The sequence below is a fragment of the Maniola hyperantus genome, chromosome 2 (genome assembly GCF_902806685.2).
Source record: "Maniola hyperantus chromosome 2, iAphHyp1.2, whole genome shotgun sequence".
Lineage (NCBI taxonomy): Eukaryota > Metazoa > Arthropoda > Insecta > Lepidoptera > Nymphalidae > Maniola > Maniola hyperantus.
The window spans coordinates 8,834,129-8,851,284 of NC_048537.1; the positions used below are offsets into that span (position 1 = coordinate 8,834,129).

The window sequence follows — 17,156 nt, forward strand, 5'->3', positions numbered from 1 at the left end:
GAAAAGTTACGCGAGGGTCGGTAAAGAGATCTCCTTGTGATATCGATAGAATGTATGTATTCATCTGCTTGAGGTGGGGTGGTGTCACACAATTCATTATTGCATTTTATACAAGATTTACACACATTCCTTTTTAGCTTTTTTATGACAAACCCTGTCACATACTTTTTAGTTTCAGAGATTATTAATTTGTCTCCAATTTCTGAACTACTATCTGCCAAATTTTCTATACTTAGATCTGTATCCATTGGCTCATTGCTCATCGGGGGCTCTTTGATGTCATTTTCTATCAAAAGACAATCTAAATTTTGTAACATTTTGTTAGGATCTTCCTCACAGTTAGCCCCTAATGAGTGACTTGAATTTAAATTATTTACAAGTAATGTTTTGTAAATACTTTCAAACTGCTGGCAGGTAGGGTTTGTGTTTCTAGCCCCGTGGCTCCTCACAGAGGAGAAAAAGTTTTCCACAGGATCTTGGTTAAAACAGCGCGTTAACAAACTAGTTACATTATGTTTTTCATTTAGATATAGCCACAATTCTTTCATAACTTTAATATTGTGGATCCAATTTTTAATTGATGGAACCTGTTCATAACGAATACTTACTGTTCCATCTTTTTTTTTTGTTTCCATCTTAAATCGCATTGATTTTAATATTGGCACACTTTCATCCCATAATTTAAAATGGTCAGAGTTCATTTTCAAACAATTTTTATATATTTTATGGGTCTTTTTATAAGACCCTCCATTAAAGGAGTCAAAAAGACGATCAAATAATAGCAGCAAGTCGGCTGTGTCAGCACACTCTTGTGGTAGTAAATTATTTTCTGAAAAAGAAAAAAGATTAAAAATTAAATACTTAAATAAATACTTAAATATATTTTTTTATACATAAATGTCAGGCCACATTTACATGGATTTGTAGCTGATGCTCGCGACTTCACCCGCGTGGATTTAGGTTTCTTAAAATCTATGAACTCTATGATTTTCAGAGAAAAAAGTAGTGTCCTTCCCTAAGAAGTTATTTGTATACCAAACGTCAAAATTGGGTGGGCTGTGGGTCGATTTCATAAAACCGGCATCAATCATTATTACAATCTCAGTTGTTGTGATTGGCTGAATTTGTGCGATTCTTGTTGCAACAATGCATTGTAGCCAATAGTGAGCTGGCGTCAACCATTTATAATATTAGTATGGAGTTGTGGATGTTTTAAAGTTGCACTATCATCACATTACAGATGTAAAATAGCGCCATATATGTTGCTAATAAATAATTATTGAGAATAAGATTAGTCCTTGCTAGTCAAGTAGTACCAAAGTCTGATGAATTAATTCTAAAGTGAAGAAGGTCTTCAAATATCAGGTCTTTAAAAGTTTCAGAACATTAACAGTACTTACTTGCACAAAATCGTAGCGCTCCTGATACACGCTGACTAAAAACTTGTGCAGCATGTTTTACTTTCATCTTCGGAATTTTCTCTATGAGTACATGAGCTTCTGTTAACTTGTTGCACATTCGTAAGTCATCTTCTCCTGCATCAATATCTAACAGAAGCTTTAAATGTATCCATTTAGCAGTCTTTACTTCGTCCTCCTGTGTGAATCTTAATTCTTTTGTCAGTAAATTGTTTCGTATTCCTTTTAACAAATGTGGGGGATCAAATAAGGGGAATATATTATTATTTTCTACAGCAAAACTACTATCCCTAGGCTCGTTGCCTAATCTAAGACAATCTACTTTAGTCTCTTTTATCAGCTCATTTATAACTTTGTTGTTAATTGTAGATTGATCACAGACAGTTGAGACGACAGCCAATCCTGTTTGATTAATTTGTGTAATTATGTTTTTAATACACCTTTTTAATATTACTGCCTTTGTGGCACTTTTGCAAAACAAATAGCAAATTGGCTGTTTGAACTTAGCTTTTAGCCCCTTTATCATGAATACCAAAACATGGTCAGCAATATTCTCTGTAATTTCATTTCCCCCAAAATCTTCAAATCCGATTACTTGATCGAATGCTGTATTGAAATGTAGGGATGGAGACAAAGACATTTCATCAAAGATTAATACACATAATCGTTGCTCCATCCCCAATTTGTCTGCCGCATTTTTCAAAAGTTTAATTATCGCAGGGTTTAAGCCTGGTTTAATTGTTATTTGTTTAAGGACATCCAGTAATGTTCGTTTTGATGGCAAAGTTAACATTTTTCTCAAAAAGTTATAGCCTTTTGGACTTTTCTTATATATCGAGAGTGACATTAATTTTTCTGCATGATTAAATCTTCTTCCACGGCTTTTTTTGTTATGCTGTGTTAATTGCATTTTTACAAGTGTTTGAGCAGGCATAGGTAAGTATTTTAGAACCTTGTTAAATAATTTTGTTTTTGACATTTTTTTTGCTATCTTTACTTGGTTTCTTTGTTCGAATAATTTATTTTTCAAATTAACTATTTTCCTTAACAATTTCTGAACTTTGAGATTCACATGTCTTTGACCAGCTTTTCCTGAAAAAAAAAGGTGTTTTTATTAAGTATACATTAACTATTAGACAATTTTCAATACTCTATTCTTGTTAAAATCTTGTTAAACAGTAAAGATTTTTTATCTCTTATTTAATTAAATTAAATTAAATTTATTGGATATTATTACATATTAAATTACATATAAGGAACACAAAAAATACTTATAATACAGATAAAAACAAGTAATAACAATTAAGTAGACCTAGGTCTAGTGGGGTGCCAGCCAGGTAACCTCCCAGTGTGTATGTGTGTATGTGTATTATTTGTTTATGATGATATAACGCTGGAAGCCTTACGTGACAAGCATCCCTTACCAAATACCGATTCTGTGCTGCCAGATCCACCTTCTAACACTTCTTATTTACAGATAAAGGATGAAGAAACTTACGCTGCGATAATGTCGTTTTCTAGTGGCTCTGCTGGTGGCATGGACGGCATAACGCCACAACATCTTAAGGATCTTGTGGGAGTTACTGCTGGGGACGCCGGCAAGGCGCTACTGAGCGACATTACCAGACTATGTAATTTCATGTTATCTGGCGAGGTAAATTCATCCTTTCTACCATTCCTTTATGGCGCGAGGCTTTGTGCTTTCAATAAGAAAGATGGTGGCATCCGTCCCATCGCTGTTGGCTGTACTTTTCGCCGTTTGGCGTCAAAATTAGCGTGTAGTCACATAGTCTCTACCCTAAAGGATAAATTCCAACCTATTCAAGTTGGATTCGGCAGTAAAGGAGGTTGTGAAGCAGCAGTTCATTCGGCTCGTACTTTCTTAACGAATGGCGAGGTTGAGGTACTGCTGAAAGTAGATGTAAAGAATGCTTTTAATTCTTTGGACAGGGCAACTTTGCTGACAGAAGTCTCAACGCAACTTCCTGAAATTTACCCATATGTTTGGCAATGTTACAGCTCTGCTTCTAAATTATTCTTTGGAGATAGCGATATTAAGTCTTCTGTAGGCGTTCAGCAGGGGGATCCTTTAGGTCCGGCCCTGTTCAGCTTAGGGATCCATAACCATATCTCAAATTTAACATCTAAATTTAACATATGGTATCTTGATGATGGAACCATTGGGGGCAACGTGGATGACGTTCTAAAAGATCTTAATCATATTAAGCAACAGTTTGGGAAAATTGGTTTAGAACTTAATTTTTCGAAATGCGAATTGTTTTTTACAGAAAAACTGTCGCAAGAAAGAATTCTATTGGCCTCTGAATTATTCAATGAAATTTCACCTAATATTAAAATACTTGATAAACGTTCACTTTGCCTTCTCGGTGCTCCTCTTTATAATGAATCCATACAACCACTCTTGGATCAAAAAGTCAGAACATTTTCGGCTAATACCGACAAATTGGGCACTCTAAATTCTCACATTGCATTTTCGATCCTAAAATATTGCCTTTTTGTACCTAAATTAATTTACATTCTCCGCGCGAGCCCAATTTGGAAATTTCATGGACTACTCGATAACATGGATGCCACCCTTAAAAGTACACTAGAAAAATTGATGAGCACTCCTGGAACCAAGCAACTTTACCGGTCAAGTACGGTGGCATCGGCGTGAGGAAAATTTCCAGTGTAGCTCTTCCGGCTTTTCTGTCCTCTGTGCATAGTATAAAAGAGCTTAGCTCTCAAATTCTCAAATCCAATTCATCATTGACCTATGCCGCAGAGGCCCTAGAGAGTTGGAAGGTCAGATGTCCCAATGTCGACATCCCGAAGGAACGTACTACACAAAAACTTTGGGATTTGCCATTGGTTCAACTGACACATACGAATTTGGTTCAAAATCTTACAAGTGACAGAGATCGTGCCAGGCTTCTAGCATTATCCGAAAAGGAATCTGGGTATTGGCTGCATGCCTTGCCATCAAAAAATCTCGGCACACTTTTAGATAACGAAAGTTTTCGTGTGGCTCTAGGTCTCAGATTGGGAACACCACTGTGCCATCAGCACAGATGTCCGTGTGGAAAAGAGGTTGATAAATTTGGAATCCACGGACTCTCTTGCCAAAGGAGCTCCGGTAGGCTGTTTAGGCATGGCTCTCTTAACGATACAATTAAAAGAGCTCTTGCCACCATAAATATTCCTGCGCTCATTGAGCCGGCAGGGATTAGTCGGGATGATGGCAAGAGACCTGATGGATTGACGCTGGTTCCCTGGGAACGGGGACGGGCGCTAATGTGGGACGCAACTTGCGTTGACACATTGGCCCCGTGTCATATCAGGAAGACAGCATCAAGACCGGGAGCCGCAGCAGAAACAGCTGAAAACGGCAAGCGGCGCAAGTATGCCTCTCTTATAGAGAGTTACATTTTTGTGCCGTTTGCCGTGGAGACCCTGGGGCCATGGAGTCTTAGTGCTAAAAATTTTTTACGAGACATTTCACCGCGATTAATAGCCTCAACTGGTGACAGAAGGGCTGGCTCATTTTTTGCGCAGCGGATCAGCCTGGCTGTCCAGCGCGGAAATGCAGCCAGTATTCTTGGCACCATTCCACGCGGTCATGATTTATATAGTAATTAGATAAGGCTAGCCTTAAGTTTTATTGTATTTCTGAAATAAATGTATATCTACATGTTACTGAGAAAAAAAAAAAAAAAAAAAAAAAAAAAAAAAAAAAAAAAAAAAAAAAAAAAAAATTATTTTTTTTTTTTGGCCACAACTTACTAGTAATTATTTTTTTCTGAATCTGAGTTTGAGAATATCCTGCTTGGATGTTGTGAACCACAGATGGGGTACTTTGAGCGACCGATTGATTATGTGTAGAACTTTCTGGTTGATTTATTGTATTAGCATCTAGACTTGAATCAATGGCACCTGAAATATGCAAAATAGAGTTTTAGAAGAAGTGTTTATGTTATAATTATTAGTTATACATAGTTAGTTTCTGTCTGCAACTTCATTAGGAGATTTCAGTTTTGAAGATTCCATAGAAACATTTGTACTTATTACATTTGATACCAAGTGGGGTATCCCGTAGCGCTGCCAAGTCGATTTTTTTGATATTAACAATAAACCTCTACAGTTTTGCGGCTTGTTAAGAAAAGTGATCTGTTTTACTCTTGTGTATTACAGAACCCTATGTGCTGTGTCCAACTCGCACTTGGCCAGTTATTTTCTACATAGCAGTTCTTGATTTATCGTGCAAAACGTCGAAAAATACGACTGAAGTATGGGACCCTCTGTGCACAAGTCTGACCCACACTTGGCCAGTGTTTTCAAGCTTCTACAATCTGTGCTTTGACCTATTATTGACATGTCAATCAATGTAATTTCTCAAAATCCTCTCTACTGTAATAACTAATAAATAAAACTCACCAAGGTTAAGAGAAGGAAATGCTGTCTTTGCTAGTCTTTTACTGTGATGGTATAAAAAACGATCTTCAAAGTGGTGATTGCAAATTCGATAATTCGTATATATTTCATCATCAGTCTTGCTTTCTAAATCTTGTCCTACTATCTCTTTCCATTGTTGAAATCGTTTCAAAGAGGAGTGGCCAGGTTTTGGAAAGTGATGCAAAACATCTGAAAAAGTAGTAACATAAAATATGCAATATATTATTGTATTATCTATACTTATTGTACTTATTTACTTAATCTCTATAATATATATATAAAAATGAATCACTGAATGTGTTGCTAAGCGCAAATTTCGAGAACAGCTGAACCGATTTCGCTAATTCTTTTTTTATAATATTCCTTGAAGTACGAGGATGGTTTTTATGGAATTGCCCGAAATCGACTAGGCGGTAAGACGTTCGCTGGGGCAGCTAGTAAAATATAAAAAAACCATAGTCATTAAAGTTCAAAATAATATCTAATGTTGTACCTACGTACCTACACTTAATTACAAAACAAAAAATGTACAGAATTAGTAGTCAATAATCCTTACCAATATTATAAATGCAAAAGTATGTCAGGCTGTCTGTCTGCTAGCTTTTCACAGTCAATTTGTGTAACCGTTTATGATAAAAGTTAGAAGGTACAGAGAAGCTTGCATCCAGGTAAGGACATAGGCTACTTTTGCCTCGGAAAATCAAACAGTTCCCATGGGATTCTTTAAAACGCTAAACCAACGTAGACAAAGTGGCGGGCATCATCTATTTGGTGAAGAGATAGCTTGCATCGGAGACGGTTGTAGGCTACTTTTATCACGGAAAATTGGACTTCTCACGGGATTTCTAAAATGGTTTTTTGGATGATATCCACGTGGACGAAATCGCAGGAATTATTTAGTATCATGATAAAATACCTAATGTACTAATGGAGCATAGAGTTTGACTCGTTTAAGAGATTTGTGTTAGATTACAAGTGAGCTGATTTTAAACTTACCGAATTGCTCACATCCGAACACACATCGAGATCTCCGTGGCATTTTCCCTGCACAAATCTATCGACAGAAAATCTTTTCACAAAGCAAAAACAAGTCCGTAATCCGTAGCCGTGGTCAATCGTTCAGGCATGAATCGAGTCCGTAAATCAATCCTTAGGTAGTTATCGAGGTGGTTAAAGGAAACACAGAGTCCAGTAAACAAAGCAGGGTCAGATAAATTTATCAGAAATAGAAATATTTAGAACCGCACAAACAACAATACACGAAAACATGAAAAGTTTTGAACTTCAACGGTGACCAGGGTTGCCAGATATTTACCAATTGAATTCGCCCGTTTTTTTTTTTTTTTTTAATAGATATAGCGAGCAAGCGAGCAGGCGGGTCACCTGATGTTAAGTGATTACCGCCGCCCATGAACATTTGCAGCACCAGAGGAGCCGCCGATGCGTTGCCGGCCTTTAGGAATTTGTTTTAGGATTTTGCCTGCTGAGTAGCCTAAAATCGCCCGTTTCTATCTTCCAGGGGCCCTACCGCGGTTGTTTGACAGCTACAATGTTACGATCACAATCATCTCTGATTGGTTAATGCTCGCTCACTATTGGCTACAATGCATTGTTGCAACAAGGATTGCACAAATTCAGCCAATCAGAACAATTGAGATTGTAATAATGATTGATACCGGTTTTAGACAATCGCCCTACTGGTAGCCTAAATGGTTACTGGTAGCCAATCGGGATTTTTGGGCGCCGATTGGCCCGCCGAGGTAGCCTAAATGGCGGTAATTCGCCTAATCTGGCACCACTGACGGTGACTGTGGCTGTCCAAATGTTTGTAATTTAAAATTACAACAATGTGCCCGCCATCTATTTACGTCTTTTATTAACTGTTATCTATTTGTTTAGCCGTACTCGCGCTTAGATGGCACCACAAGCGAATTTCAATTTGCGATTTTTTAATGTTCTGGAGTTGCACCCCTATGAATGTCTACAGTCTCTAAAAAGCAAGAATCCAGAACCGTAAAGCCAGGTGAAAAAAGCTGTAGTCTGTGTGTGGTTGTCAATGGTCAAACTGTCAATCTGTCAATTTTATAAATAAATGGAAATAATGCATCGAATTAATGGAATTAATTTTGATGTGTATTGATATTGTGCATTTTTGCATTTGTTCAGCATAAAATTGGGAAATTAATAGCGGTGATTTATAAAAACAAAATGAAAAAAGAAAAGTTTACAACTTAGTGCTTCAAATAACACCTTTTCAGTATTGTTTCATGAATTATACTTACTGTGCTAAGTAAAAATGGCTCAAAGTATAAAGGATTTGTGTCGACTCTGTGCTAAAGGCGAAGGATTTACCAAAGATTTGATAGATGATTGTAATAAGAATATTCTCAAAATGATACAGGAATATGTACATATATCCGTAAGTAACAGTTGTTTCTCTTTCAAATAGCTAGGTGACTAATTCTGTTGTACACAATCTCTAAACAAAAAAGCTAGGTGACTAATTCTGTTGTACACAATCTCTAAACAAAAAACCGGCCATGTGGAAGTCAGGCTCGCGCACCGAGGGTTCCGTACTACAGTCGTATTTTATCGTCATTTTGCTTAATAAATGAAAAACTACTATGCATAAAAATAAATAAAAATTGTTTTATATTGTACAGGTAAAGCCTTTTCATATGATTCCCCATTTGGTACAGTAATCTTACTTTATAAGTTGAAAATATTAATTTTATGTTCAAATCATTTTTTAATTTATTTTTTGTGATGTGACCACAAATTCACGGTTTTCAGATTTTTCCCTAATGTCTGCTATAAGACCTGCTTATCTACCAAATTTCATGATTCTAGGTCAACGGGAAGTACCCTGTAGGTTTCTTGACAGACAGACAGACAGAGCAACAGACATACAGACAACAAAGTGATCATATAAGGGTTCCGTTTTTCCTTTTGAGGTATGGAACCCTAAAAATGTGGGTTTAAATTTAAATGTATTGCTAGCCCTTTCATAATACTCCTTGCGGAAAAGATAGCATAATGCTGCCCATACACAATCAAGTTTGCAGCGGACTCGAAGCGGCGTCCAGTAAACTTGACGGTATATGACTATCAGTGGGCATCATGCACACTTGACAGTGTATGGCTAACAGTTTACTGGATGCCACTTCAAGTCCACTACAAACTTGACAATAAACTTGATTGTTGTATGGCCAGTGAGATTTAGACCTGTCAATTTAGCCACATTGTTTCAATATTAGTAAGAGAGCTGTTTTTTCAAACATTGTTGTATTATTTTAGTAACATTTACTAACATCATAGTCATCATCATCATCATCATCATCATGAATGCTGAACTTACCCAGCTCTTACCCATTAGTTATTAAAATTGTATACATAAAAGTATAAATAAACGGATCAATCAGTGGACAAGCACTGAGCTTATTGAGATTTTGCAAGTCAATTTTCTTTATAATGTAAATTCAAACTAAGAAAAGATTTTCTGAGATACCACTACAGTAAAATGGGTAGGTCAGCTTTTTATTTTATTGAATATTAATTAGCATTATAATATTTTTTTCAGATAAATGAAAATGATAATTTACCCACTAAGGTGTGTTTAAATTGCGAGGAGAGAGTAGTATCATTTGAGCTGTTTGTCTTAGAATGTCTGAAAGTGCAGGATACATTGAAGAAAATGTGTTTAGGTGCATGTGAAGTAATGCCCATTAAGTTTGAAGATGGCATTATTGAGTTTGGACTACCACCAATTAAGTCTGAGGTAAGTTTATTTGTGGGCATATTTTAAACAGAAATCCATCCATACTAATATTATAAATGCGAAAGTGTGTCTGTCTGTCCGTCTGGTAGTTTAACTACTATAATACATAACTGCTTTAATCCATACTCCAAACATCTACTCATATTATAAATGGGTGTGAAAGTGTGCCTTTCTGCTAGCTTTTCAAGGCTCAACAGTTTAACCAATTTTGATGAAATTTGGTACTTTTTAACCCGGAAAAATAACATGTTCCTACAGGAGAGCGGGTAATTCAAAAAATATAATCTGTTTAACCGATTTTGATCCGACCCAACCGATTGATGGTATAGAGTTAGCTTACATCCCGGGGTCATATTCCCACGGGAAAACAGAAAAGTTAAAGAGCATTATTCCTTTTTAATTTGAACGAAATTTGGTATTTCCTTTTTAAACAATTTTGACGTAATCTGGAATCTTAGAGTTAGCTTACATTGCAAGGGTAGACATAGACTACTTTTTATCCTGAAAAAATCACATATTATGCCCACAGGAAAACGGAAAAGTTAAAAAGTTATGCATTACTTAGCAGTATAATTGTGTTCTTTGTTGGTTTATTGGTTTGTTGATTTGTCCTTCAATCACGTCGCAACGGAGGAACGGATCGACGTGATTTTTTTCATAACTATATTTAAAGATCTGGAGAGTGACATAGGCTTCCCACGGGATTTTTAAAAACCTAATTCCACGCGTACCAAGTCGCGGGCATCAGCTAGTATTCCATATTATATTATCCGTTTTGTATATTAAAACAGTTTTATACAATAAATATAATAATTAGCAGTCAGTGAAATTTACGCGACTGAAGTCGCGGAGTAATATAATATATGTAGTTTCACATAATATTAACTATAACTTTATAATGAGCCTTGATTTTTGCTTTTTTAAGGTTAAAGTGGAAATGATGCCAGAAGAATTAGTAAGTAAGTATATAAAGATACGTAATATTTAAAAACTAGCAATTTCTATTGATTGCATGGGTTTCCTATCCTATCACCAATAAGCCACCTACTAGTAAAACGACAACCACTAGTAGGTGACTGGAGTATGTGCATATAAATGATATCCTTTTAATAATGACTAGCTTATGTCTGCTTTAAATTTCAAACTCCTACTTTACTCTCTTAGGGGTTGAATTTTCAAAAATCCGACAGGGTACTTCCCATTGACCTAGAATCATGAAATTTGGCAGGTAGGTAGGTCTTACAGCAGACATTCGGGGAAAAATCTGAAAACCGTGAATTTGTGGTTACATGACACAACAAAAATTAAATTGTGATCATGAACTAATAATTAGTATTTCAAATTTTCAAAGTAAGATAACCGTATCAAGTGGGGTATCATATGAAAGGTCTTCACCTGTGCATTCTAAAACAGATTTTTAATTATTTTTATGCATCATAGTTTTTGAATTGTCGTGCAAAATGTCGAAAAAAATACGACTGTAGTACGGAACCCTCGTTGGGCGAGCCTGACTCGCACTTGGCCGGTTTTTCTTTTTCAAAATCAATTTTTTGTCATTACAAGCTTTGTTTTGTAGATGCTATAAACAATGAAGAACCATTTGAAGATGATTATGAAGAAGATGACTACAGAAACAGTGACACAAAACTAGACAGTGACAGTGATCTTAGCGATGTTGTGACATTAGCAACACTTAAAAAAACAAAGACGAAAAAGACTAAAAAAAAGCAAATAAGTGAACAAGAGAAAATAGAGTTTAAGAATATACTCAAGAAATCCAACTTGAATGTTAAAGATTTTGTCAAGTAAGTTATGTTCTGAGTAGAATAATCATTGCAACACTAGTTCTCCTAAAAAATACACATTTCTGACATTTTGAGCTTTTTTTAAATTGAAAAGGGTTTCTTCATAATATTCTCAAAGATATGTGAAGTCAACTGGCCCAACATAGGACTGTGCCTAAAATCTTCTCATTTTGCGAGATCTGTGCTGTTCTCAGTAGTGGGCCGGCGATAAGCTGATCATGATGATGACGATAATTCTAATTATCATGGTTTTCTTTGAATTCGAATTACAATTTGGTGTTAAGCTCATTTTTGGCCAACTCAGAGATTTTTATATACAACCGATGGGCCTTACTATTTACACTTTTGCATCATGTATGTTGGTGTAATATTATGCAGTGTGTAAGCTTTTAATATTAAATGCCAGTTTATTCATTCGGCTAAGTACACCTTGTTAGTGCTATAAATGCTGTGCACAGTTGCACACTACACAGTATATTAAAATGTATTGTTAATTTGAATTTTTTAGACTAGAATGTAATATGTGCGAAGAAGCCATGTCAACGTGGAGCGCTTTAAGAGTTCACTATGCTAAAGTACACAAAAGCAAGCCCATGGTGTTTTGTCTGTGTGGCTTCATCATCCGGTCTAAAAGCGTTCTTTACAAACATGTATCAGATCACCGGATAGAAAGTCGTAAACTTAAAAAAAATGACTCTGATTCCGAAAAAACCGAAGAGTCAAAGTATTCAAGTTTAAATGTCAATGATTTTGTAAAGTATGTATACTCTTTTATATCTATATATTTTTTTTTCAATTTTAAGGTCGGAAACATACATTATAAGACATCCCACCCAATGTCAAGTGATGTATCAAATTAAATAGTTAGGTATTGAATTTTTCTGAGAAATTTTTAGTATTAGTCCGCAGTTAGGAAGTTGGCGGTGCCCCACCCCCGTGCCTCGGACTGCACGTTAAACCATCGGTCCTGTGCCTGATCTCTCTCCGGCCGTGTCGGATTCCCGTCCCATTGGGCTATGAGGGTGAGGGAATAGAGAGTGCACTTGTGCACTATAATATATCTCCCACGCAATTGGCTAATCTCTATGGAGATTGGGCGCCGTGACCGAAATTCAGTTAGGAGGACTTTATTATTATGGTGGTCAGTGAAAAACGCCTTTGCTAACCAAAAACGCATGGGTTGGATGAGTTATAAGTATGTTAACGGCTAAATACTTATTAATATGTATATGCAATGTACGATTCTTACAGTTTCACATGCACATACTGTGCGAAGGAATGCACCAGCTGGTACAGTTTGAAGGCGCATTGCGAAGGGAAGCACAACACGACACCAGTGGTCCGCTGTAGCTGTGGCATTACTTTAAAATCTAAATCTGTTCTGTACAAGCATGTACAGGATCACAAGAATCCCAATGTTATCTGGTGAGTGTTAATTAAATCAGTACCCATATTATAAATGTAAAAATGTGTTTGTTTGTTGGTTTGTCGGTTTGTCCTTTAATCACGTCGCAACGGAGCAACGGATCGACGTGATTTTTTGCATGGGTGTAAAGTCCTGGAGAGTGATAAAGGCTACTTTTTATCTCGGGAAATCAAAGAGTGCCCACGGGATTTTTAAAAGTTGCGGGCATCAGCTAGTAAATAAATAAATAAAAGTTTATTTAGCTTACAGAACATTACAAAGAAAAAAAAATTAGGCCGCGGATACAACTGTAAATTTTAGTCACGTAAGTAGCCTACATGATTAACTTATGACTATTAATGTAAACACTTATATATTAAGTACATTTTATATTAAAATTTTTGTCAATTACGCAAGCTACTTACGTGAGTAAAACTTACAGGCGTAATCGCGGCCTGGTAAATATTTTATCTACAATTTACTTAATAGCCTTAAAATAGGTACATTTAAAAACTAACTGATAGCCGCGACTCCTTTCGCATGGATTTAGGTTTTTAGTAGATCCAAAACGTCCTAGAAAAACCTATCTTCCAAATTTCAAGTTTGTAAGTTTTATGGTTCCTGAGATTTCGTGATTAGTCCGTCAGTCAGTCAGTGAGTGAGTGGTATATTATAATTATAAATATATTTTAGTATAGATTTATAGAAAAATGTTTATAATTATATTATACTAAAATGTTTTTCTGTAATTATATAAAAATACATTTTAGTATAGCTTTTATATTCTACAAACAGTGAAAAAGTTCTAGTCACTAATGAATCAATAATATATTATTTTTAGTTGTGATAAGTGCCCACGTATAACTAAAACAGAAGCGGCAATGAACAAACACAAAATGAGGCATGTACCAAAGTCTGAAAGGAAATTCTGTTGTTCTGCGTGCGATAAGGTGTTCAATTCTAAGGACATGCTCAAATCACACGAAAGGTCGCACATACCGATTGAAGAAAGAAAAATATACCGATGTGAAATATGTGATCTGAAGTAAGTACAGCTTACTGACATTAAAGAAAATATGTAGTTTAGAGTTTAGACTACGATCGCTTCACCGAAATGTTCGATAAGTAGGTATGATTATCCTCTTTCGTCGTGATATAGGTATAGTAGCGACATAGAGTTTTGTTCAAGTGTACCTACGTAAAAACTTTAATAAAATAACTACTGACACCTATTAGTACCTTTTTTTTTACACCTATTAGTACCTACCCCAAAATAATATGTACCTATAGTTTTTAGTTTATACACACAAGTCATGCTTGATGTCAGTCTTCTTAAATATTACAACGCACTAAGCTCAAGTTTTGGTCTCCATTATGTATGTTCGTGTGAAGTGATTCACCGTGCGGTTGCGAGCGTAGATTCGCGTGTCTCACACACACACATGTGTGAGTGTGTGTGATGGAGACACAAATGTGTCTCCATCTGATTTCACTGATCTCCTGATCTCATGGCGGTCGGCCAGTGACACTCAGCCACCACGCCACGCCAGCTGACGCATTGCGTCATGCGTGTATTGACGATTGCACCTTGATCGACGATCGTGTAGAATTTCACGTTGCTTTGATTCTGCGGCAAGAAACAAGATGCATCGGAGTTTTACTACCAGCAACATTACGTTACGTGCAGATTCACAACTCGGTCGTCAGCAGCGTCGCATAAGCGCGTAGTGCACGAGAAAATCAAGAGCTACGTGTGCGACCTGTGCGGCTACGCGTGCGGCACCAACGGCGAGCTGCGGCAGCACCGCGCCATCCACAGCGACGACAAGCCCTTCGTCTGCAGGACCTGCTCCAAGCCGTGAGTTTGTTACTGATAGAGATCGAGAGCTACGCGTGCGTAAACAACGCCGACACGTGCAACGGGGCAAGAAAATGGGGCATTTTTATAGATTAATAATAATAATTTTTGGTCAAAGATTCTAGTTTTCACAGATTTTAATTTTATGGGTTTTTTATTTCAAAGTGTGAGTTATAGAGCATGTCAATAACCTTCAATGGTGGTTTACAGATTCAAAACGTACTCGAATCTGAAAACGCACATGGACACGCACGAGGACACGTCGTACGTGTGCTTCGTGTGCAGCCGCGTGCTCAACAGCCGCCGCACGCTGCGCAAGCACCTGCTGGTGCACGAGGACAAGTGCCGCCACGTGTGCTCATACTGCAACAAAGCCTTCAAGCGCAGGCAGACGCTGAAGGTAACTTGTTTACTTTTCTCGCACCATTTCGTCCACTGGGATTAAAGTTTTTAAAAATCCCTTTGGAATTTACCCTTTCTTAGTGAGGGTCTAAGTTAAGAAAGTCACAGCTTGATGGACAGAGATCTATCGGTAGGCCTAAGTGCGCTGGATAGATGGAGTTAACCGAACTGCAAAAGCCATCGAATTAAAAATTGGAGGACATTTTATGTAGAAATCGATTGGAGCAATCCCGGGCCCTCAAAGGGCTGTAGCGCCAATGTTAATGTTGTTGACGTTAAAAAGGAACTTCGAAATCTCCCAGACCTCGCCTTAACTTTCAACTGTCCTACTTTAACAAACATTAAACTTTTATTTATTTATTTATGTGATTTTCTCAGGTGCACATGTACACGCACACGGGTGACAAGCCGCTCACGTGCAAGTGGTGCGACGAGCGCTTCTCCTATGCGTCCACGCTGCGCTCTCACCGCCTGCGCTGCCATCCCGACAAGATGGCCGTGCAGTACTCCTCGTACAACTCACACGTTGTCATGCAAGAGGTAAGCAGAAAAGTATTTGTTGGTGTGATTCGCTCAGGTGCACATGTACACGCACACGGGCACGTGCAAGTGGTGCGACGAGCGCTTCTTGTACGTGTCCACGCTGCGCTCGCTCCCCTGCGCTGCCGTCCCGACAAGATGGCCGTGTAGTACTCCTAGAACACGTGTCGTAATGCAAGAGGTAAGCAGGAATGTATCTATTCGCGCGCATGTACACGCACATGGGTGATATTACTTACGTATAGATAACTAAAAAAAGTGGACGCCATTTTAAAATTATTTTCTTTTATTATTTTGGACCAAATTCTTGCAAAATGTCTTTTCTTGTGATCATAAAAAAAACTGCTTGACTGCTTGAAGCTTGACGCTTAGTTGGAGAGGAAAGAGGAATATTAGTCGTTTAACATGGCTAATATTCTTTAAAAAAAAAAGTTACCTAAATTTTAAGAAATGTCGGCCGAATAATGACCGTGTGATGAATAAAACCGATGTTTCACTTTTTTCGCATGTATGCAAGGAATATAAGCAAACTTATTTATTTGTTACAGGGATATATCAAAAACGACATGCCTCTGAACATTGCGAAAACCGACGTGGATGCTATTCAATAATATTTGTATTATTTAGAATCTATGTTATCATAATAATAATTATTTATCATTAGAAAAAATAATGTCTCCCACAATGTGTGTATTTTTTGTTTAATAAACAAGTATCATTTTAATTTACAATATTTAAATGTATTTTTATTAACCTATCATCCAGCATTGTTAAGCAAACTTTAGCGAGGTATTAAGAATAATTATATAGTCCGTACAAATGACTTTTCCTGTACATTCTAAAACAGATTTTTATTTATTTTTATGCATCATAGTTTTTGAATTATCGTGCAAAATGTCGAAAAAATACGACTGTAGTACGGAACCCTCATTGCGCGAGGCTGACTCGCACTTGGCCGGTTTTTTAGGGTTCCGTACCTCTAAAGGAAAAACGGAACCCTTATAGGATCACTTTGTGGTCTGTCTGTCTGTCAAGAAACCTACAGGGTACTTCCCGTTGACCTAGAATCATAAAAATTGGCAGGTAGGTAGGTCTTTTAGCATACATTCGGGGGAAAATCTGAAAACCGTGAATTTGCGGTTACATCATACAAAAAAAAATTAAATTGTGGTCAGGAACTAATAATTAGTATTTTCAATTTTTGAAGTAAGATAACTAAATCAAGTGGGGTATCATATGAAAGGGCTTCACTTGTGTATTCTAAAACAGATTTTATTTTAGTTAGTCATAGTTTTTGAATTATCGTGCAAAATGTCGAAAAAATACGACTGTAGTACGGAACCCTCGTTGTGCGAGCCTAGCTCGCACTTGGCCGGTTTTTCAATGAAGGTAGCCCTTCATTGAAAAACCGGCCAAGTTTTTTTTTTAAACCGGCAATTTTTTTTTATTATACATACCTACAACAAAAAAGCTAGTAGAGTAGCGAGTCTAATAAATA

General features: G+C 36.9%; 1 protein-coding gene and 2 long non-coding RNA genes across 4 annotated transcripts; 1 reads left to right on the forward strand and 2 right to left on the reverse strand.

Moving 5' to 3' along the window:
- Positions 1 to 73: 73 nt before the first annotated feature.
- Positions 74 to 2,788, reverse strand: LOC138403381 (uncharacterized). The gene is made up of 2 exons (XR_011237642.1): positions 1,401 to 2,788; positions 74 to 829 (listed from the first exon to the last, which is right to left on the reverse strand). It is a non-coding gene; the product is annotated as an uncharacterized lncRNA (long non-coding RNA).
- A 2,415-nt stretch (positions 2,789 to 5,203) lies between these two features.
- Positions 5,204 to 7,838, reverse strand: LOC138403382 (uncharacterized). Its single transcript, XR_011237644.1, has 3 exons — positions 6,867 to 7,838; positions 5,853 to 6,059; positions 5,204 to 5,351 (listed from the first exon to the last, which is right to left on the reverse strand). It is a non-coding gene; the product is annotated as an uncharacterized lncRNA (long non-coding RNA).
- A 98-nt stretch (positions 7,839 to 7,936) lies between these two features.
- Positions 7,937 to 16,391, forward strand: LOC117987721 (oocyte zinc finger protein XlCOF6-like). 2 transcript variants are annotated; one of them, XM_034974765.2, is made up of 11 exons: positions 7,938 to 8,289; positions 9,451 to 9,648; positions 10,574 to 10,607; positions 11,225 to 11,453; positions 11,962 to 12,210; positions 12,705 to 12,878; positions 13,700 to 13,903; positions 14,546 to 14,716; positions 14,927 to 15,116; positions 15,497 to 15,658; positions 16,207 to 16,391. In XM_034974765.2, exons 1-11 carry the CDS (start codon positions 8,167 to 8,169, stop codon positions 16,267 to 16,269), a joined length of 1,797 nt encoding a protein of 598 aa, XP_034830656.1. In that variant the 5' UTR covers positions 7,938 to 8,166; the 3' UTR covers positions 16,270 to 16,391. The 2 variants fall into 2 exon arrangements, with proteins under 2 accessions (XP_069359825.1, XP_034830656.1); XM_069503724.1 differs by lacking the exon at positions 11,962 to 12,210 and having other exon boundaries at positions 7,937 to 8,289.
- Positions 16,392 to 17,156: the final 765 nt, after the last annotated feature.

Bases quoted from the DNA above. Each gene is read 5' to 3' on its own strand.
- LOC117987721 (XM_034974765.2), top strand. From the start codon at position 8,167: ATGGCTCAAAGTATAAAGGATTTGTGTCGACTCTGTGCTAAAGGCGAA. The intron at 12,211-12,704 runs GTATGTATACTC...CGATTCTTACAG, and splicing joins AATGTCAATGATTTTGTAAA to TTTCACATGCACATACTGTG. The intron at 13,904-14,545 runs GTAAGTACAGCT...CGTTACGTGCAG, and splicing joins TGTGAAATATGTGATCTGAA to ATTCACAACTCGGTCGTCAG.